Here is a 21481-nt window from a genome sequence, read left to right as displayed (position 1 = left end):
CCCCCAAAAATATGCTCTGAGGAGCAGCCTCTGTCGATGAGTTAGAAATGGTGAGCAGCTCCAAGTGATTGAGGTGAGCACTGGCAGTAGAGGAGCATTCCTGTTTCCTCTGCTCCAGCAGGGGAAACTGAGGCAGCTTCTACTGCCTGCCTTTTTTCTTTGCTTTCTAAATAAGCCCTGTTTTTAACCAAATTTCCAGCTCAGAAACCAATAGAGCACCTAAAAAGAATTTTAAATGTGATCTGTAGGGTGAAGTCTGTCAGCTGAGGCATGCCCGTACCACCACACTTGTAGCTGCCTCCACCCCAGTGCAGGGCACAGCAGAGGCTTGGTGAGGAAGTCAGCCCCACATGCCATCCCCTTGCACTGCACCCACAGTTTGCCTTCCCTGTGGCACCAGTGCTGGAGGGTTATGTGGAGGAGAGGACCAGCACCCAGCACTGTGGCAGGGCAGGCAAGGAAAGAAAAAGTGTAGCTTAGAAACATTCCTAGTTTTTGTGAGTTTGTATGCCAACACTAGTTAAACATAGATTTGTGTATTAACGTACACGGTGTATATTATAAATTAACACATACCAGAGATATATCGCAGTTATGGTATAGTCATGTCCCCAGCAGTGGGATTATTCTGGTGGTGAGGCCCTCCCCTCCTGCTGAGCATCACTGAGCTCTTGCTCAGCCACGTGTCTCAAAGCAGCAGCTTGGAAGATGCTCTCAGAGCAGGACAGGCCCAGGAGTTTCAGCACTCCTGCCACCACCCTCTTCCTCCCGGGAGCAGTGTAACTGTGCTTAGCCTGGAGTCACAGCTGCAGAGGCAGGGGACAGGGACAATGTGAAACCATGACCAGCTGGCCAGCATGCTGCTCCCCTCCTCCACCACCTCTAGCTTTGCTCCTACAGGACAGACATGCCTTGTTTTCCTCCAAGGCTGCCTGGTCCTGTTCCAGCTGCCTGGCAAGCACAGCAGCCCTGCCTTCCCAGGGCAGGAGAAGAAGCCAGCCCTCTCTACCACGAAGGGCAGGGCAAGGGGAAGCCCAGACAGGAGGATTTGGAGCCTTGGTCTGAAAGTATTTGTACCCCTGCCCTGTCAGCCACGAGATCAGTGCTGACAGGGGCTGTGGAGGTGGCCCTGCCATGGAACAGTTCTATTTCCACAGGACCTGAGCCCCACAGCACCAGGAAGGCTGGTCCCACTGCCAGCCAGCAGAGCAGCCCACAGCCAGCTCAGTATGTAAGGTAGCTGGAAGGTTTTAACCTAGTCTTGGAAATAAATTAGGGGGTTTTGTTTGATTTTTTTTTTTAATAAAAACACTTTATGGAAACTGTTGGGGTTTTTGTTGTTTTTTTTTAAGTAGTTGGTCAAGAAGGATGAGTAAGTGTTGTTGTATTTAACAGATGGGATTTATTGGTATCCCAGTCATGGGCCCTGCACCCACCCCAGCTTGTGCTGGTGTGGGGTGGGGAGCCCAAAGCACCCAGAGAATGCAGCAGCAGGGGAGGGCTCGGGCACCTCCTCACTCCCGGGCTGTTTTACTTTCATCACTGTCAAAATCATCATCATCATCTGTGTATAGTGCATCCACATCCTCCTCTTCCTTCTCCTCCTCCTCTCGAGCCAGCAGCTTCTTGAAGACCTCATACTCCTCTGGGGTAGAGTAGGCCAGACTGGCCAGGAAGTCTTTCTCTGGGAGCTGAAGGATGTCCTTCAGTTTTGGGTTGCTAGTTTGGGTCTGCCCTTTGTGCGGGGTCTCATAGAGCCCCCGGCGCTCCAGGAAGATGTGTCGATTCCGGAGCTCGGCGAAAGGCATTTGGAAGAGCCGAGCCTCCACCATCGCCTTCTGCCGGACCCCCATTCTGAAGTAGGCGTACTGCGGGCACAACGCGGGGTGTAAGGCACAGCGCTATTCCCGTAGCCGGTTCTGGCAGGAACACGGGTCCCGATCCTCACCTGGAACTGGTGATGGAGGGTGCGATCGTCCTCCAGCAGGACAGCGGGACAGGTCCCTAGCACTTCCCGCAGCTGCCTCGCCGTGAAAAGGCAGCGCTCCCGCAGCAGCCGCACCGCCGCCTCCATCCTCTTCCGGGGCACGTGGAAGAGCTGGGGACAGCGGCTCACCGCCCGCTGCAGCCGGCCTGCGGGCACGGGGTCAGCGGGCACCAGGGCAGCGGCACAGTCCCGGTGTTCCCCCCGGCACCCCCGCTCCTGCCCTACCTTCGTCCAGCCCCAGGCGCCGCAGCTCCTCGGCGCGCTCCCGGAGTCGCTCCGTGGGCAGTCGCAGCAGCGCCGGGCTCCTCTCCAGCAGCTCCACGGCGACCTCGGGGCTCAGTCCGAGCAGCAGCAGCTGCGCCGCCGCCGCCTCTCGGTGCTCGGGGCCGAGCCGGGGCTGCAGCGCCAGGAGCCGCCGGGCTTGCTCCTGACTGAAGCCCATGGCCCGCAGCGCCGCCGCCGCCCCGGAGCCGCGACGAGAGCACGGCCCGGGGGCAGCGGGGAGCGCCCGGGCCGCCAGCAGCGCCCTCCCGGCGCCGCGCAGCCCCAGCCCCGCCATGGCCGCGGCCGCGGGGTGGGGCCGGGCCAGCCCCGCCGGACCGCGCTCCGCCCCGGAGCCGCCGCGATCCCGCCTGGGCACCGGCCGGCGATCCAGAGGAGGGGAGGGGTGGGAGCTGGGCTCGGCATGGCCTCTCCGGGCTGCATCACTCCGGGCCCCGTGCTTTTGATGCGCGGAACAGCCCTCTGTAACCCACAAAAATAAGTATTTATTCAGCGCTGAGGTGCTTGGGGGATAGTTCCTCCAAAATCATGCACACCTTTGGCGACCTGCGCCTTTCCTTTTATTCTCTACAAACTAGGAATACACATTTCACCTAATACATATTCATTGCCTATCCCCGCTTCGTATGGAAATTAGTTTCACGCCTCTTTGCAGCTGCGCATTATTCCTCTTAGGTTGTTCTGGTGGTCTCTGAGGGTCTTTGGGATGAAGTAAATAGTCTTCGTCTCAGTTTGAACTTTTTACCTTGCCTCCTTGCGCATGCTCTCTCTTTAGTCCTTTGGTCATTTTCCAGACTTTGATATCAGTTTTCCCGGCCTCAGGGGTCTGAGGACTCCCTTATCCTGTGGTGTCTTTGTCCTTGCATCCTGTTTGCACGCTTTAGCCCTTGGCCCCTACCTTACAGCCTTGCTCTCCTCCTGGTCTTGGAAGTACCATAAATTATAGCAAACAATACATTTTCATCAGTCCCCCTTTTAGTCAAAGCCTTTCTTAATGGTTGATTCTTAATTCTCAATTTCTCTATTTCACTTTGGGGAGGGCGCCTTGCCCGCTCCGGGGCCCGCAGAGCCATCCCCTCCCTCCGGTCACCGTCCCCCTCCTCCGGTCACCGTCCCCCTCCCTCCGGTCACCGTCCCCCTCCTCCGGTCACCGTCCCCGCCGGGGCGCGGGGCTGCAGAACGCAGGTGAGGGCAGGTTGTTACGTGTTCGGATGGACATAGCAGAGCCCAAAGCTGGATTCAAAACTAATTAGTAATTAAGCAGAGTCCTTCCGTGTCTCTGCAAAGCTGCAGCAGCCTGCCAAACTGCTGCCTTTTCCCAAACAGCCTGACCCCAGCTGGCCCGTACCCCAAAATGATCCTGTCACCCACGTCTCAACCAAATTCTCTTTACTGAATCTATTTTTAATTCCCAATATCTCTGTCTCATCAAAATCGAGGACTGTTTTCCTGAATATAGACAAGACTCTGACATTAAGAAAAAAGGACACTATACCCCACCCCTCCCACCCAAATCATGCAATTACATGTCTGGTTTTGAGTCTCCTTTGTGCACACATACTCCAGAAAACCAACAGACATGTTATCATTCATTTATTCATTCACTTTTCAGAAAGATATATAAAGTACTAATAAAAAATAAAACCAGGCACTATTTTCCAAGTTACAAATAATTTAAACATTAAAATCTTTGCCTCACATCTTTGAAACATGAGGTAAAACCAGTAATAAACTGAGTAAATGTGGGTATCAGCTGGTAACTTTCTAATTGGACCTACCCTGCTAACAGAGCTCAGGTTTTTCTAAGTCATTCCTAGCTGAAGAAGCCTTTAGGCCGAGGTCCCAGCTGGCTCAGCAGAGGCAAACACCTCTTCCCAGGTATAATCTGCCAGGTTCACAGGTTGTCGTAGCCAAGGATCCTCTGCCAGCATGGCAAGAGTCGTGCGCTGCTCTGGAACGGGGTGCAGGAGCCCAGCCATGAGATCCATGAGACCTGGGCAGACACAGCAGAGGAAGGCTCAGCCTGGATTTCAGGCAGGTTGGGAATGACAGGTACAGTCTATGGTCAAAGAATGACAAATCCCCCAAACTCTGCTGCACTGTGCAGCTTTCCAAATCATCACAGAACACATTAGGGAGCATTTTTTCAGCCAGGTGAAAAAATACTGCTTATACTTTCCCAAGAGATCTGCTCCTTTTGGAAAGCAAATGGGAAGAGCTCACCTTCTGACACAGGGTGAGGAGGACTCAGGACAGCTGCCAAGGCCTCCTCCAGCTCACAGAAGGGATTTTCCCCAAGCACCAGGGTGTAAAGGGTGATGCCAAGTGACCACATCTCCAGCTCAGGGCCATGGTACCTGTGCAGAGATAAGCTTGCCTGAACTCACATTGCTATATGCTAAAAAAGTGACAAAAGGGGTGTTGACAGGGGTGTTTCCAATTTTTATTTTTTAACATAGGAAGTTTGTGAGAATTCTAAGAAGGTTCTCATGTGTTTGAGGAATTTGCATTGTCCTTCTCCAGGAAATAAAACCAATCACAGAACAGCCAACCAGTTTCTGTTGATGAGTATGTGTAACATGCACCCAGACTTCCACATACTGGTGGCAAGAACTTACCCCTCCACCTTCTTCATCATCAGCCAAAACTGTCAAGTAAATATTTAACTGGAAGAGCAAACACATCCTCCCAGCCCTTTCAAAACAAAAGTTATTTGGAAATAACTATTAACTATCTCAATTCCATCTGAGAAAACATGCCAGTTCCTTCACAGACAGTAAGAGGTGGAACTCCCAGGGCAGAGCTGCTTGCTTCACATTTCATCTCATTCCCAGCAGGAATTTCCTCTCCTCCTTGCATTGCTTCTCCCAGCAACTCCTTTAGGAGGAGCTGCCTGAAGGATCCATGGAAAGAGTTGTGAAGCAGGAGCAAGATTCATCCAGGCATGTGCAATTATAGCAGTGCCACCCCTGTGATGGGGAGGCTTCCTTGTGGAGCAACTACGAGAGCACCAACTGCCAGGTAAGAGCACTTGGAGAGGGAAAGAAGAGGGAAGAGAGCCAAGATTGAGGTAGCACATCCAAAACAGCAGCAGGAGAAGTTGCAAGGGAAGAATCCTTGTGTCCTAAGGAGTACAAAAATCAGTGGGGAGATGAACAAAGATTAAACTGCAAAAATTCAGATGGGGAAGTACACAGAAAAGAGAACAGAGAGGATGAGAGTGGGAGGATACAAAGCACAGACATGCAAGGAGAAGGTGCTATCAACAGCAATACTTGCTTATTCCACTTCTCTGAAGGAGCAGATTTTGCTAGAGAAAGCCTGACAAATGATTGAGAAACTCTACGTACCCAGGCTTTTACAATTAGATTTCTGTCACTAGAGTGCCCTACTTTGTATGCACTCAAACCTTCACAGTGATTTCTGCCACTGCAGTGCCTTAAATCTCGCTGCAGCTTCCTGTGCTTGGATACTCTAGCAGCATTCCAATGGCACAGCAGCTTGGCTTCTCTGTTCCAGCCCTACCCAAGCGTTTTGGGGTTTTTTTGTGTGTGATGCCACAAAAATGACTTTTCAGAGGGTGACATACGGTTTTCCAGACAGCACTTCTGGTGAGCAGTATTCAATTGTCCCACAGAAGGTATAAAATAATTTCCCAGGTTCCAGGTAGGCAGCTGAACCAAAGTCTACTAATTTAATTGTGAAATCCTCAGCAATGACAATATTTTCATCCTTGATATCTCTGTGAAGGATGTTCCTACAGTGGAGATACCCAACAGCTGATACAAGCTGGAAGAAACAGAAAGAGCAAGGTGTTACTACATAGAGTCCCTGCATAATTGATGTGGCACCACAGCTTTCTGAGAGTCACATTTTGGCTTGTTTTGACACCACCTAAACAAGATATACATCCTAATTATGGAAACTGGAAATGGCCTCAGGCCTGCATGTCATCATTGCTGCAGTGCTCTTGGAAGAGACACTTTAAAGAGCTTTTACTGCTTTCATCTCACAGATGTGCAGGAGGAGGAGATGCTGCAGTCAGGATGTGATTGTGAGCATTGGAGCTCACTGCTACAATCCTGCAAGTTACTCTATTTTTATCCTAGCTTCATTTGGAGGGTCCTTTGGTTTCTCCAGAAAGATGTTACTGTGTACCTTCCATGCTGCAGGATGACAAAGCAATTAAGAGCCAAGTTTGGTATAAATAACACAGTCACTCCTAAACTCCATTCTTTTTCCTGCACGATTCATGCTTTAATGCCATAATTAAGGATAATATGAGAAAGACATCACCTTGGAGACCATCCTGACTCCTACAATGTTTTTAACAAGAAAAGCAGATGGCTGAGGGAGAAAAGTTTCTATTTATAATACAAATCTGCCTCTGCAGAGAAATGCAGTGCAGATCTGAGGGAACTATTTAGCCTTACAAACCCCAGGCTGGGTTAAGGAAAGGGCTGATCCATCACAAAGAAACCTTTGGCTTCCATCTTCCATCAGCACCCCAGGTGAGGGTAGGGTGGGCACAGCAAGGCTGTGGGGAGGGGTTATCATGTACACAGCAATTCCTGTATACCCTAGAGCAAGGAATTTACTCCAAAACTCCTAAGGGGAAATGACCTGGGGACTGCTGCTGTGGTTAACTCACTAAACAAAGGGCAGTTCAGCCCTGAGGCAAGTTCCTGACTCAGGGAAACTACTTTGAGTTACTTTGCATTATTCCACCGTTAAAATCCAAGATCATTTCTTGATTTAAAGAGCACAGCCCTTTACTCCTGTAACCAATCTGAACTAAGCACTGAAATAAGTTAAAACCTGGCTTTTTGTGGGCTTGGGGCAGCTTCTGTGAGTTTTCCTCCTCCCTCAGAGGAAATGTGACTGCTACATTAATTCTGTCTGGTGATAGGGTCTGTGTGCTGCCCTGGTAACAGCTGAGGGGCCATGGCTCCAGGGGAAACCCTCACACAAATTAAGGTCCTGCAAAGGCTTCTCTGATGTTTTTAAGTAAACCTTAACAAAGTTTCTGCAGGCAGCATTTCAATCAAGCCTATAGAATGGTGAGAAAAGGTTCTGCAAGTATTGAGCACAACTCCAGTTCAGTCTGCCAGTTGATTAGCCAGTATTAAGTGAAACAGAATCCTGGTTCTTACATTAACCAATTCTCACCTGCATGTAGCAATTCTGTTCTCACCTGTCTGAATATATAACTTGCTAATGGCTCATCCAAGTTGGGTTGATTATCAATAAATGTAAAGAGGTCCAGACCAGATCCATGCTTCTCCATCACCAGTTGGAAGAAGCATTCATTTTCAAATACATCCAGCACCTATAAATAAAAGATCTGTTGAAGCATGTGCTTTATCCTCAAAAAGTGCCTTTTTTGTTATTGTTGTTTTTTTTTTTATTTTTAAAGAAACACTGCTGCCCTCTTGGAAATTTAACTGGTGTATATTATAATCTTTAAAGTCACATTTCCCTGAGCACAAATGTTTCTTGGAAAGAGTACAGAATTAAAACTGGGAGCAGAATTAAATCCAAGAAGAATTCTCTTTCTGAAGCAAAAAACCCAACAACTCCAAAACCAAAACCAACAACCTCAAAACAAAGAGTATGAAACAGGATGTGTCCAGATTATTTACTGAACTAGTACATGTTCTGATGTGATACCTCACTTCCAAGATATTTATCTTATTTTGAAATAGCTTTTTTTTTTCTGTTAAGAATCACATCTTCAGATCAGCTTGGGGTAAAAGTGGGGAAGCAAGCAAGAGTCTGCTGTGCTGCTGTGCTCCAAAACAAAGCAGGATAAGCAGTTTACTTTCTTTCCTGAAAAGACACATTCAGTACAGGACACTTGACTCCTGAAGAGGAACACCAGACATCCAGTATGCAAACAAGCCACCTGATGCAGTGCAAACTGCATCAATTCTGAGCCACTGTACCTTAATGATACTGGGGTGCTGTAGCTTCTGCAGGATTGCAATTTCTTGAGTGACCCTCCCTAGGTCAGGATCATCTACCCAGCAGTCCTCCAGCACCCTCTCCTTCCAGATGAACTTTACAACAACCTACACAGACAACAGCATTCAGCATCACCTGCCAAAGCATGGCTTTGAGTGTCATTTAAGTTAATTTCCAGGAGATCTATTAGTGCCTTATATTATTAGAGGCATGGAAGTAACCAAATGTGAGTATCTTGTAGTATATTTAAATGTGTTTAAATTAATTTAGTCCTAGAAGACAAATGATACACATAAATGGAATATATTTATTGCTGCTCTGAATTCCAAAGGCTTTGACAAGCCAGCTCTCTTATCAACCACTTACAGCACATGGGTGCAGTGGAGAGAAACAAGCACTTAATATCCATGCAAGAGAAACACCAGAATTTGCCCTCTCAGCACCCAAAATACTTCCTTCTTCTGAAAAAGAGGAGGTACCATACTCTCAGTATGTCTACTCCCCATTCCTGACTCATGGCACAATAAAGATGCTGAGGTTTGCCATTCTCTTTAGTAACAGAAGACTAAAACCTATAATTCTGTTAAGATTAAGGTCTACTTCTTTCAACAGGCTCAATTAGCTGCATTCATTAGTTCATTAACTCATTCTGCACCTGTTGTCTCAGGTCACATTTATACACAACAACAATGCAAATGTTTTGCTAGCCTGTCTCCATTACAGATTTCTGTTTAAACAAAGCAAAACCCCCAAACTACCAGAGAAAAGCTTTTGACAGTGTAGTGTTAACAGAATATGAATGCTCTAACCTTTCAGTTTTCATCCTAAATTATTATTGCAATAGAGCTACAAGAAATACTTCACCTCCTGGTGATCTTTCTTGCTCCTGGCAGTCCAGACAAAGCCAAAAGAGCCTTTGCCAATAAGATTGAGAGTGCTGTAATTTTTTGCATATTCTCCCTCACATGCTCTTAATCCTTCAAGATCTTCAGCTCTTCGGGAATTGTCGAAAAATGAAGTTGATCTGATGGCCTAAGTACAGATATATAGATTACAATAGCAGCAAAAAATGACCAGCCACAGGATCACATTTACAAAATTAATAAATGCTGAAAAGAACAAACTCTGCAAGAATAGATAAAAGGAGGAATCTGGTTCTGATAGTAAGAACTGCACTCCTTGAGTATCCTGCAGTTTGTAACTGCATTGTTCAGTCTAGAAAGGTAACTAGCTATAGGAAGCCCCACACCAGAAGTGTTACAAAATAGCAATTGAGATTTTGTTTCAATATATTAAAAAAAGTAGGGAAAAAAAAAAAAGAAACAGAAACATCCACACCACCAACTTACGTCATTAATACGAAAAACTTACTGACTTTAGCTTCAGCTTAACAGTCAAACAAGGAGAGAAATGCTCAATATTCAAAGGTAGGATTTCTTACTTCTCCAAGACTGTTATTAGAAAGATCAGCAACAGACTGGGAAGAGTTTGCTAGGCTGGCAAGCAAATGCTGAGTCTTTGCCACAGCTTCCTTTTGGCTCTGTGAAATGTCTTTCACCACCCAGACACAGAAAAGTACAGTGGGATCCTGCAGTTCTGCACATTTCACCTCGAAGAGGATGCCTGTAGAAACATGTGAGGAAATTAAAATGCTAGAATGTAACTCTAGTGTTGAACAAGACCGCAGATGTTTTACCACAAAAAGTTGACAAAAAGTTCAGAATTAAGGGAACACCTGCTCAGTAAAGAATCACCAGAGGGGGTGACCCCAGCAGAGCTATTCTAGAGGAACCTATCAGCTACCTCCAGAGTTCCCACCTCTAGCAGAGTCCAACTGTGACTACTCATTTCACACTGCTATTCTAGATTACATAAAAATGGGGATTTTATTCAACTAGCCACTGAATGCAGGTGAAGGAGTGAATGAAATAAATTCCATTATACAATTTTAATGCAATTTACAGTTTTACAGTGGAGATGGTATTTTCTGTTCAGAAAAATCTATCAGGTTCACATTTTTTAATTGTGTTTTGAGAATATTTTTCACTTTTCAGTGGGGATTAATTTCTTACCAACTTTCTATTTTATACCACCTCCTTTTCTAACACCCTCAGGGTGGACTTAAACACCTTTTTTTTTTTTTTCTGGATGCTTTTTCCTTCCTCTCCAATGTGAGCTTCTAACCAGATCTGTCTGTATTGTGCAAAACTGTGGGGAAAAAGGAGCACCCCAATAAGAGTTTGGGAAGGGGACTAGGTTTCACTTACTGAATTGTGAACCATCTCTGTGACAGCAATTCCCAATGTAGCTGCCTTCCACAATCTCCCAGGTCAAAGGAGCTGCTGGATTTAGCCTGCCTTCTTGTTTCACTGGGGTTGATGTTACTTTGATCTCCATATTTTGCTGTCCCAGGAACTGACAGGGTTCTTCAGGCCTACCTTTGCTTTTCAGAGGATTTCTGTTGGAGTTGTCCCCCACAGTTTCTGCAAGGGTTTCAGGTTTCTCAGGAAATGCTTTGGAAGATTCCTCAGAGTTTTGTAAATGCCTTCTGGAGGCCAGCCATCCACAGTCAGCTTCTGTGGCAACACCACTCAGCAGCTGCTTTCCTTGGTGAGTGGAAAAGGCACCATTTGTCTCAATTAGCATATTGGAATCTACTGCATCAGAGCAACATCCTCCTACAGGAGCTGCAGTAACACCTAAAGAATTGTCTGAGCTCCCCTTGGCACCAGAATTCAGCCCCAGTACCTCAAGACCAGAGCAAATACAGCTCAGTTCAGATTCTTTCACATCTTCAGAGCTTGTGGCAGGTCCTGGTGCAGAAGCACTGCAGCCTGTTTTATTTCCTGAGCAAACATCACAGACAGTATTTCTTTCACGTGCAAAGAGTGAAGGATCATTGAGCAGGAAGTTGTCAACAACAATATGCTCGGGGCTGGAATGTTTTGCATCACACATCGAGTTTGTTTTTGATTCCTGCCCTGGAACCATATGGCTTTTCAAGTCTTGTCTGCAGTTCAGTGCTGCCCCAGGCCATGGCTCATCCACTGTTGGTGTTCCAGGTGAGTTACAAGTAACTCCAGGAGAGAGCTGCACTGGGTCACAGGATGATGCATTTAGATTGTCTTCTAGTCTGGAACAGGCAACCAGGCAACAGTTACTGCAGGAGATACTGCACTGTGACTGCTTCTCTCTGGAATCTCCAATTCTGACCTAAATCCCACTGTTCTGAGTCAGGTGATGAGAGAGAGCCTTGCAGAGAGCATCTTTTGAGAATTATTTGATCCTGGTTTCCACTGTTCTGTTCTGTTCTGTGCCTCTGCTCTGATTGTGTCAAGCCAGCTTTTGGGACAAGGCTCTCTGGTGGGCTGAGGGCCCATCTGTAGCAATGCTGTCCTCAGTGCAAAGACTCAAAGTTATCAGTGACATCATGATTACAAAAGAAGAAAACTGTCCTACTGTATAATACCCATTTAAATATGGTTAAATATGGTCACTATTTAAAACCAGGACCAATAGTTTCATTTCAAGTTCAAAACCAAAAGACAGAAAGCTGTTTGCACAGGCATCCAAAATCCTGACAGATTTACCAAAGAAGAGCAGGTGCACTCAAATGGCACTTTTTCCCTATGCATAATTTCCTTCTCTATCTTAATTTTTATATATAGATCACAAACCATTTACCACCACTACAAAAAAAAAAAAAAAACATCAAAAACCAAAAAAAAACCACATGGCAGGTGTTTTGCCAGTTGATGGGGGCAATGGAATGGGCACAGACACCAATGGAAAGTATGGTCTTATTTTACTATTAATATTGAGGCAATACAGAATAAAAGGATACATTTGATAAAACAATAAGCTCAGCTCAGCTTTAGCAACAAGCAAAAATAAGCAAGGTGATGCATCTAATCATTACTATATGAGAAAAACAGTGATTGAGAAAGATCCATCACCAATTGCCTAAATACTTTACCAGAGTCTACAGTTGCTAGGGAGAGCCTTTTTTCAGTGAGGACCTGGAGAACCCTTCCCAGCAATTGGAAAAATCCCATGCAGTGCATCCACTTGCAGGTGATGTCTACAAATTCACCCAAAAAAGGGGTCCAGCTTTATAGGCCCAAATCAAACAGTCTGAATGATTTGTTCACCTTTTTGTGCAGAAAGCATCTGGTTCTGATGGCCCACTTCCCAACCAGCTGGAGCCAGGGCCAGGGCTGGGAGGGTTTTGCCTAAAATATTCTACTAACAAGCCTCTAGGGGTATCTGTTGGGACAATTCCTTAGTATATCTTACACAAGGTTATACAATAATCTCTACAACAGCAAGTCTGGCATTAAGAACAACTAATATAAATGTTTTGATCATCCATTGTTAAATAAAGAATAAAGAATTTGATTGCATTAATAGCATCATGCTCAAGATTCATCTTGTAAGTCAATTCAGTGCTTAGGCCTGCTGTTCAGGCCTTAGCATATCAGCAGGATGCTTCCAGTCCTGAAAACAGAAGTTCCCTTGCCTGTCCAACAGGAGATGGATGTCTCCATCCATCAGAGTTTACTGAATCCCATGGCACAAGGTATTTTGCAAATATTTCCATTAGTAAAAATGCAGCACAGAAAAACAATGAAGCAGAGCATTTAAAATCCTTGTTTACAAGTATGATATGAGAGATGTAAAGCAGGAGAGCACAAAAAAAAAGACACTATCAGCTGCTTTAAAAAGCAGCAAGAGCTGTGCTGTGATAGTTTATACCTTAAAATGGATAGTAAATGCTTAGTGAAGGCTAGAATTGTTAATGTGGAAGGCTTAAAATTTGACTTAAGGTAGGCCATGAGCATCAGATATTTACTTCTACAGAATTTCTAACCTTGTAACAGAAAAAGGACTGGAAATGTGCCAGAAAAAAATGGCTGGACTTCAATAGCACAGTACCCTGTTTTAATGGATGACCTGACAGTTACACCAAGCACCAGAAGGAGTAACACTTAGAATTCCCTCCAGATAACCTGACTTCAGTGCAACTCCAGCTAGAAGGAAATAAACATCCACTATTTATGATTAGTGAAGATAGAGTCTAATTACCTTCTTTAGTCTGGATGAAACATTTGGTCCCCTTTAGAGCTGGAATTTCTGTAACTTTACAATGGTGGGTTGTGCAGATATAAATAAAAATCTAAAACAGGGACAGCTCAGCCTGTCTTGCAAACAGCACTCAGATTCTAAAGACAGGAAAGCATGGAAGGCCCTTGCTACACCTTCCCACAGACATCAAACAGGTGAAAAAATCAGCTTTTGCTGGTGATTGCCATCACAGCTCTTCATTTTCCCAAGTGAATATGCAGTCTATGAAATGCTCACCTATTAGTGGGGGTGGATGCTGCTTCAGGAGGTGAGGGAGAAGAAAAGGAATGGGTCCCATTCTTTTGTTTATTCTCATCATGTATTAATTTGTCATCTTTTTGTTGTTGCTCCAATTTCTGCTCTTCATCCCTTGACAGAAGGTGTGCTAAAGATGCAGCCAAGAAGCTGCTCTCTGTACCAAATAGGAAACAAAACCACACCAAATTAAAACTTTTATGTTTAGGTTTCGGAGGCTACAGTTTAAAAATAAACTTGGAACTGCCTTGGTCTGCTTTTTTCCTTAAGGAATTGAGTATAAAAGGCTTGATCGAGGCAAAAAAGTCAAAAGACAAGCATTCCACTCTGCTTTGAGAAATCACCACATGAAGGAATCTACATGTTTAAGGGCTGCCAAATTTGCTTTTCTAGTAAAAGTCTTGGGCAGATATTGGTATCATGTGTTAGCTACTTGAAGTTCAGAGGTCTAAGAAATGCCTATAATGTAAAGAGACTGAAATTAAAATGATCATACAGCAGCAGCATTATTAAAAAAAAAAAAAAAAAAAGCTCAAACCACACATATACAACCCATTCCAAACCCATATAATGAAAAGGTTTAGACTGGATTTAGGTAACTCACTGAAGCTGTAAGATAAAAAAAAAAAAAAAAAAAAAGTCTAAACATGTTTGAAAGCAGAGGATAGGAAGTTCTTTCCTTTGCCAGTGACAATAGATTAGAAGGGAAACATGAATTTGGAAGATGAAGTAAACCAAGTATTATTGCTGCAGAAGGAGGTAATGAGTAAACAAATCTAGATTTGAATCTAGAACTTAGATTCTTCAATTAGTAACAGCTGAGTGCCAACAATGCTTCCTCACTGAAGAACTGAACTACTCCTAGTTTAGGGGCATCATTTAATCAAAGAATTACCTAACTGTCTGCTATCACTTCTTTGTTCCAGTGGGGTGCATTGGTTTCAGCACAGACGTGCATTTCTAAGCAAAGAGAAAAAGAAAATAGGGGGGAAAAAAAGGAGACAAAACCAGCCTAAGATGTGATATGGATAAAAGCATGTGTTCTCTGTGTTGGGCACAGCTAGCCAGAAAAGACAGATATGGAAACATGAGGCTTCTTTGCATCTCTTTATTTGTGCTGTGTTCAGAGAAGTAAAATTTTGATAAATTCTGATGCAAGCTGCATCAGAGGAATATGTGATGACTCCTCAATTGGAATACAGCAATCATAACATTGAATATTAGCCAGCAGCACAAGCCAATTCAGAATATTAGATTTTTCCCTTAAAATATTAATCCTAAGTAGCTACAGCTCTGCTGCAATACAATCACAAAAGCTATATTTTACACATTTTCAAATACCACGGGGTCCTAGCAGGGGAGGGAGGGAGGGAAGTGCTTGTTAAGTACAAAGCATTCTCTATTCTCACTGTTATTTCCAAATTTGATATACAGTTTTATCTTCTTGGCAACAAAGAGAGAAGCTCAATCTTAGGTGAACAATTCTCTTTTTACCTGAGGTTATAGTGGAAACCTGATCCAAAAATTGCATGGAAGGGCTTTGCTTTTATGAAGAATGTTCTCATGTTTGTGGGTGAACCTCTTGTCTCTGCTTGTTTCCCCTTGGTTACAGCAGCCAGAGTCAGCTGCATGGGAGACACTGACTCCTTCAAAAAGGCACTCACCTTCTATCCCTGTGGAATCATCCAGAGGAGGTAAAGGCAAAGAACAGCCACTGCTTCTTTCCATGTTGTTATAGAAACCAGGGATCAGGAATGTAATGTTCTAAAACAAAGAATGAAACCTTAAAAAGCCAAGCCAACTCTCACAGGACGAGGACAAATGCTGACAATCCATGTTTGTGAACTTCATTCTCATGGACAACCAGGAAAAACTGATCCACATGACCAGTGGAGAACACAGAACTGTACAGCTTGCTTTGGGCTACTTGAAATCCATAGCAGCTCCTCAGCACAGGAATTTGCGTGCCATCCCACACCTCACTCACCAAACATGTGGAACACAGGGGTTTTGTGATGGCAAGGAGGGTAAAACAGCTTCACAGTGCCAGTGGATATGCTGCCACATGTATCAGTTTTCTGGGAGGATATCAACCTGTCTTACCTTTCCCAACAGATCTTTCTTCTCATAGCCAAAGAGCATTAAAGCAAAACTATCTGTGATGCCACAGATGATTCCATCTGACTGGACAGTGATTAGACCACTGATGGTGGAGAAAACCACAACTGTAGCAGAGTACTGATAGCCTGGGAGAGAGCTTTCTGTCTGTGGAATCTCATCTTTCTGCACTGCTGCTTGCTCCTCCTCCAGATGGCTGACTTCCAGCTTTAAACTGAGAGGAAACATGGTACCCTCTCTGGATCGGCCTGCAGCTCGCTGGATCCTGAGGTTCTAAATTAAAGCAAAAAAAATAAAAAAAATAAAAAAACAACCAAACAAAACTCAAACAGGAACCCTTTAACTGACCAAATGTTTTGGGTTTATTGCATTGTTCATATAAAATTACACAGGAATTCTCAGGAAAAGGGAGCAGGAAAAGAAAAGGAAGCAATCTTGGGAATATCAAAATGAATAACATCTGGGTTTTTTTAAGGACTTGGAATCCAGTGTTGAACTACTAAATAAATATCCTGAAGATATTTATGTCTATGCAGTCTATGCTGCAGCTTTACAATAAATTAGGCATTCATAAGAAGGCCTCCTTCAACTCCCTATCTGCCCATTTTCATGGCATTTGCAAGACCTGGGTATTCTTTCACTCCTCAGACAGACATGATTGAAATGGGCTGAAGAATTCAAAGGAATCTTAAAGAGATTACAGAGAGAGCACGATGTCTTACAAAGCTAGGATTGGAGAAAACTGTATTTCACCAGGACAGATTCCAGTGAGAGGTTGGGGCATAACTCATCCCTAGTTAGGAACTCGAGACAGCAGCTCCACAAAAGCAGCTTTCTTCTGTTATGTAAGGAGGGAAAACAGCATGCACTCCAAATGGGAAGGCTATGGAAGAATGAGGTTGGTGCTCATACTATACCTTTGGGATTTTTTTGCCTAGAGGAGGGATCTGCACAGAAGGAATCAGGTCCCTTATGTGGAGTCCAACTACTGCTTCCAATGTTGGGTAGCCATGGAGATGAGCATAAAGGAGGTCACATGATGTAATTTTTCCCTGGGGAGGACAATTTACAGGATTGTTAAAATGTCAAGATTTTAGCCACAGTCCACTCAATGCTTTGACAATGGTTTCTGCAGTTATCTAAGCAATGGCAGGAAATTTCATTCTGCAGTCCTTTGGTGGACACAACTCACTCAGTAAAAGCAGACACAGCATAAAACAATATTCCCATAACACCATGTGCAGGGAGCCTGCCCTTTGCCCAGGAGAGAGGCAGAGGAGTCCAGCACTCCTCACAGAACTGTTCCTCAGCCAGATGATCCTTCACAAGGGCATCCATACCCCAAAGTATCAGCCCCCTGCCAAACTGACACTGTTCAAGGATAAGATCTCAACCCACCGTGTGGGTTGTCAAGGTGAGCCACACCAGAGATCCATGCACAGGTCCTGCATGCATAGCCCTGGTTTCAGGCCCTGCCATGGACACACTCCATGTTCACAAAAAGCAGCCTTTTCCTGCTGCCTCTCAGACACCTTCCACTCACACACAAACTCTCACAAATTGAAATCTTTGATTGTTAGGAAAACACTTACATCAACCATGAAGGAAACACAAGCTGAAAGTCTTTCCACTGGTTCCAGCACAACCACACAACGCTGGGTGTCCTTGCTTCTTATTTGCCTCAACCAGACTGAGACAGGGATCTTCTCATTGAGGTGGCCAATAACATCCACCTTCCCACCAGATGCAGAAATGGAGACATGACTTACTAAGACTGGTTACTCAAAATGAATTTCAAACAGGAGTAAGATACTAAGTCAAGATACCTCCCTATCGTTATTGGAAAAACAGCATTTCTTGACTACTTACTAGTATTTTATGGGAACAAACAGTTTTAGTACAGAGATTAAAATGTCTGAAAATAATGCAAAAAATATTGTTACTTTAGTATCATCGCTCCCCACCTCAGGAAGTCTAAAGGCATAAAGACTTCAGAATAATAAATGTACCACTCTAACACCTTGCATTCAGTGTGAAGTGCCTCTCAGAGATGTCATATTTAAGGGATGTCCCATGGTGCTAATGAACTCTCCCCATTAGTAACACAGTCCTTACTTTCAGCTGCAAAAAACAGCAGTTTAATTTCTTTTGGGAGGAGATTCTCCTCAGATCAGAAAATGTTTGTTTATATTACAGCCTGCAAGGCTCATCCCAAGCCTTTTATGATTTTTATATGATTTTGACAGAATGGGTTCATGACTTACACGGAGACTCCTATAAAATATTTGGAACAGCTTAGAATAAGTGCTTCTGTCAGACATTTAATTTTAATCTCAGGTTTCACTGAATCAAACTTATATCTTTGCCCCCACCCCATATCCAGCTGAGGATTCAGGAAGATAAGGCTCTGAGATACTGAAAATTTCAGTTCAAAAATAACAACTAGAAATATGAGCTCATTGTCCAAGGATTCTCTAGTGACAACTCACAACAGCAGCAAAAGAAAACAATATAGAGAAAACAATTTTCTCATACAGTTCTCTTATAAATAACCCCATTCTAGGCAAAATATCAATTCCACTCTTTTGCACTAACTTTGGTGTTTTGGCACAGACATTTCACAGTTTTCAATGGCTTTAACCTTTACAATATGCACTATCCAAATTAAGATAACTTGAAATATATTTTTAAGGACCAGACAATTGGGAAATATTCCACAATAGACTTTTTCCATGTTGAGTTGTTTTTTTTTTTTTTAATCTAATGTCCTTTAAGTTCTGATTCGGTCAAGTCACAGTGACTCCATGTGCTGATAGCTGAAAGGTCCTCATGGGTGTCCCCTTGAATCATCTTTTGCCCTTTGAATTCTCACATCTGAAAACTTTTAAACCAAACACTCCTGCAAATGACATAATTGCCAAATGCCCACAGAGTTAAATATATCAGGAAATTATGTAGAAAACGTTAAAAAAAAAAATCCCAAATCAAAGCCTACAAAACCACTTTATGTGGTGAAGAATATTCCTTAAACATTTCACATACCACAGTTCCTGAAACCACTGATGAACATTCAGAAGTTTCTGGGTGCTCCTCACCCACTGCTTCCCAAGCCTCTTGACCAGATTTGGATATCAGCTGGGACAGCTTTTGACCAATGAGTTCCTGACTACTGCACCCAAGCAACTTGCAAGCTCGGTCATTTGCCACTAGGATCTAGAAAAGAACAGAAAAAAAAAATCATCAAACCTAAACAAAGAATAAAAGCTGTAATTTTTTTTTAACAGCTCATCATCCCCTCAAGTAGTTGCTTTAAAGTCTTATAAAATCCCTTTCTCTTGGTGGAAATAAAATGGTTCTTTACAATTCTGAGTTCATTATAGATTCTTTTTCTAGGACATCCCTTGCCCACGCATCTTTTCGGTTAAGAGGTTTTGAGATGTTGCTTTCTTTTTAGGTTTCCTGCTTTTTTTTTAACTGTAAACAATGACATCCATGGAGGCAAAACTACAAAGTTGTATTTCCAAGCAAAGCCCAGGCAAGCCACAAAATTGCATCCAAACTCAAAGGTGTGCAATGATCACACCAGTCAATGGCACACTGGAGCTGTGCAGGACTCAGTTTCTTTAAAGTGGGCAAACCCAAACTGACAGTTCAAGCTAAAAAATGGCACAGCTCTTTAAAGTTTTCAGGACCCAATTTTACATTCCTCTCAGGACAGGAACAGAGAAAATCTTTCTCTCCCAATGCAGATGAAATGTTTACTGGGGCAGATAAAGAAATCTCATGCTACCACAAACACATTTCAGGGTTGGTACTTCACAGAGAGAAGGCTTGAAGCACATTCTGCTCTTCCTTTCTTCCCTCATGTCACTTCACAGCTGCATTCTCATAGAACCATTGAATAACAGAATGGTTTGGGCTGGACAGGACCTTAAAGAACCCCCCTGCCATAGGCAAGGACACCTTCCACTAGCCCAGGTTGCTCCAAGCCATATCCAACCTGGCCTAGAACATTTCCAGGAATGGGGAGTCCACAACCTCCCCAGCCTGTTTGAAAAGAGACTCAATACATCCTTGCTTCTGCTATTATTTTGTGAATTTTGCTAACTACACCCTGCAATGGACATAAACCCATCAGTCCTTAGAAGACTACTGAGCTAGAACAGACTACAAAATGCCTTCGTGACACTCTGATTACCTGCAGATACACAAGAGAAAAACAGTCATTTTAGGCTGCTATCACACAGCTTGTGCCAGTTATGGGGAGCTCAGTGCTGCAGGTTCTTCTGCAAATACCTCTGTTGTGTTGGCATCCACAGTGAAGATGGCTTGGTTTGGGTTGCGTGCAGCAGCTGGGAGGTGTTGGCTGGATTCCTCCACAGCTGGGGTGTGTAAAAAGGAGCAAGAAGCAGAACTTCCAATGGAAGCAGAGAGAGAGGTAGGATCCCACTGAGCCCATGAGTTACCAATTTTGTTGGTACAAATGTTGCGAGCTGTCAGAGAAGACAAACAGTAAGAGCTCCACTTCTCCCCTGTGAAAAGATAAAGGTCAGAAATGTTGCTGTAACAGTCTACTACAGGAGTATCAGAGGGATGAATTAAAGTAAAAAAAAAAAAAAAAAGCTGCCAGCTGAAGCAACTGTCAAGTAATCCCAAAATACATGCCTCTAGATTTTTAAAGAAACTACAAGAAAATAAAATCAGTAAAACTAAAAAACCCAAAAAACTAATAAATTTATCCTTTTGAATGTGGAACACATAAACTTAGTCCATACAACTTGCCAACATTCATAAGTTTTAACCAGACTAGTTTGTTTTTTTTTTAACTTAGCAGTTTCTAAAGTCTCTCAAATTAAAAATGAAACGATCATTAAATAATTGCAGTAAGAGCTCAAGCCTTGATTAAAAACTACATTAGTTGGAAGCCACTTAATTAACTGCTCACAGTATGTGACATTGAAATACCTTGTGTCCACACCAATGTTTTAGGCTACAAAGTGCCAAGTGATTGTACAATTTTCAAAGGTTCTATGAGCACCTACCCAGTAATGTTTTCGCTATGAGCTCTCCCAGCCTGCAGTATTCCAGGGCAGATGCTTATTGCTGCTACCTCTACATTTCAGGAAGGGGAAGAGGAAGATCTGAAACTACCCAAAAGCTTCATAGGAACTCTGTCTCACAACACTGTGCTCACCAGGTAGTGATGCTCCAAGCTGGCAGAGCCCAAAGACACGACTTTTCCTGCTTTTGTTGCCCCAGGACAAGGATCTACTTAGCATGTCAGAGTCATTCAAGTGATTAAGAACTAAGCCTGCTGATGAAGACTGAAGGGCCCCTTCAGAGGGGCTATAAGCATCAGCTGCCATGGTCACACTCTGGTTGGTGGCCTCACCACACCTAGAGAGCCACCATCTGCAACAGAATCAAAGGAAACAGAGTCAGGCCCACAGCAGGGACTGCTGCTGGCAGGTAAGGATGCTTTCCAACCCAAGTGACAGCAAAACACTCATTCTAGAGCGTCCTGCTCTATGTTGCTCTGTGTGGTTATTAGCAGAGGTGACTGCTGACTTAGCATCCTGCCCAGGTGATTCCAATCCCTCTACGGACTATTAACTGAAAAGTTGGATTCGATGATCCTTCTGGGTTTCTTCCAACTCAGACCATTCTGCAGGATACATGTGACCCACAGCACGCCTCCAACTACATTTCTTTCTGTCAGAGCTGCTAAGCACGCAGCCAGCACCCTTCTCC

At 43.9% G+C, this 21481-nt stretch overlaps 2 protein-coding genes across 2 annotated transcripts; both read right to left on the bottom strand.

Moving 5' to 3' along the window:
* Positions 1-1514: 1514 nt before the first annotated feature.
* MTERF4 (mitochondrial transcription termination factor 4) lies at positions 1515-2546 on the bottom strand. Its single transcript, XM_062498951.1, has 3 exons — positions 2213-2546; positions 1949-2133; positions 1515-1868 (listed from the first exon to the last, which is right to left on the bottom strand). The coding sequence occupies exons 1-3, from the start codon at positions 2544-2546 to the stop codon at positions 1515-1517; spliced, it is 873 nt and encodes a 290-aa protein (XP_062354935.1).
* Positions 2547-3919: 1373 nt separating this feature from the next.
* Positions 3920-21125, bottom strand: PASK (PAS domain containing serine/threonine kinase). The gene is made up of 16 exons (XM_062499295.1): positions 20925-21125; positions 20027-20262; positions 18773-18943; positions 17323-17463; positions 16648-16782; positions 15716-16003; positions 15277-15376; positions 13595-13769; positions 10501-11366; positions 9675-9856; positions 9098-9265; positions 8215-8340; positions 7464-7598; positions 5859-6058; positions 4493-4626; positions 3920-4262 (listed from the first exon to the last, which is right to left on the bottom strand). Exons 1-16 carry the CDS (start codon positions 21094-21096, stop codon positions 4099-4101), a joined length of 3393 nt encoding a protein of 1130 aa, XP_062355279.1. The 5' UTR covers positions 21097-21125; the 3' UTR covers positions 3920-4098.
* Between the last annotated feature and the right edge of the window lie 356 nt (positions 21126-21481).

Source organism: Cinclus cinclus, chromosome 10, assembly GCF_963662255.1.
Source record: "Cinclus cinclus chromosome 10, bCinCin1.1, whole genome shotgun sequence".
Taxonomy (NCBI): domain Eukaryota; kingdom Metazoa; phylum Chordata; class Aves; order Passeriformes; family Cinclidae; genus Cinclus; species Cinclus cinclus.
Note: the sequence above shows the minus strand (reverse complement) of the source record. Positions and strands in the feature narration are given on the sequence as shown.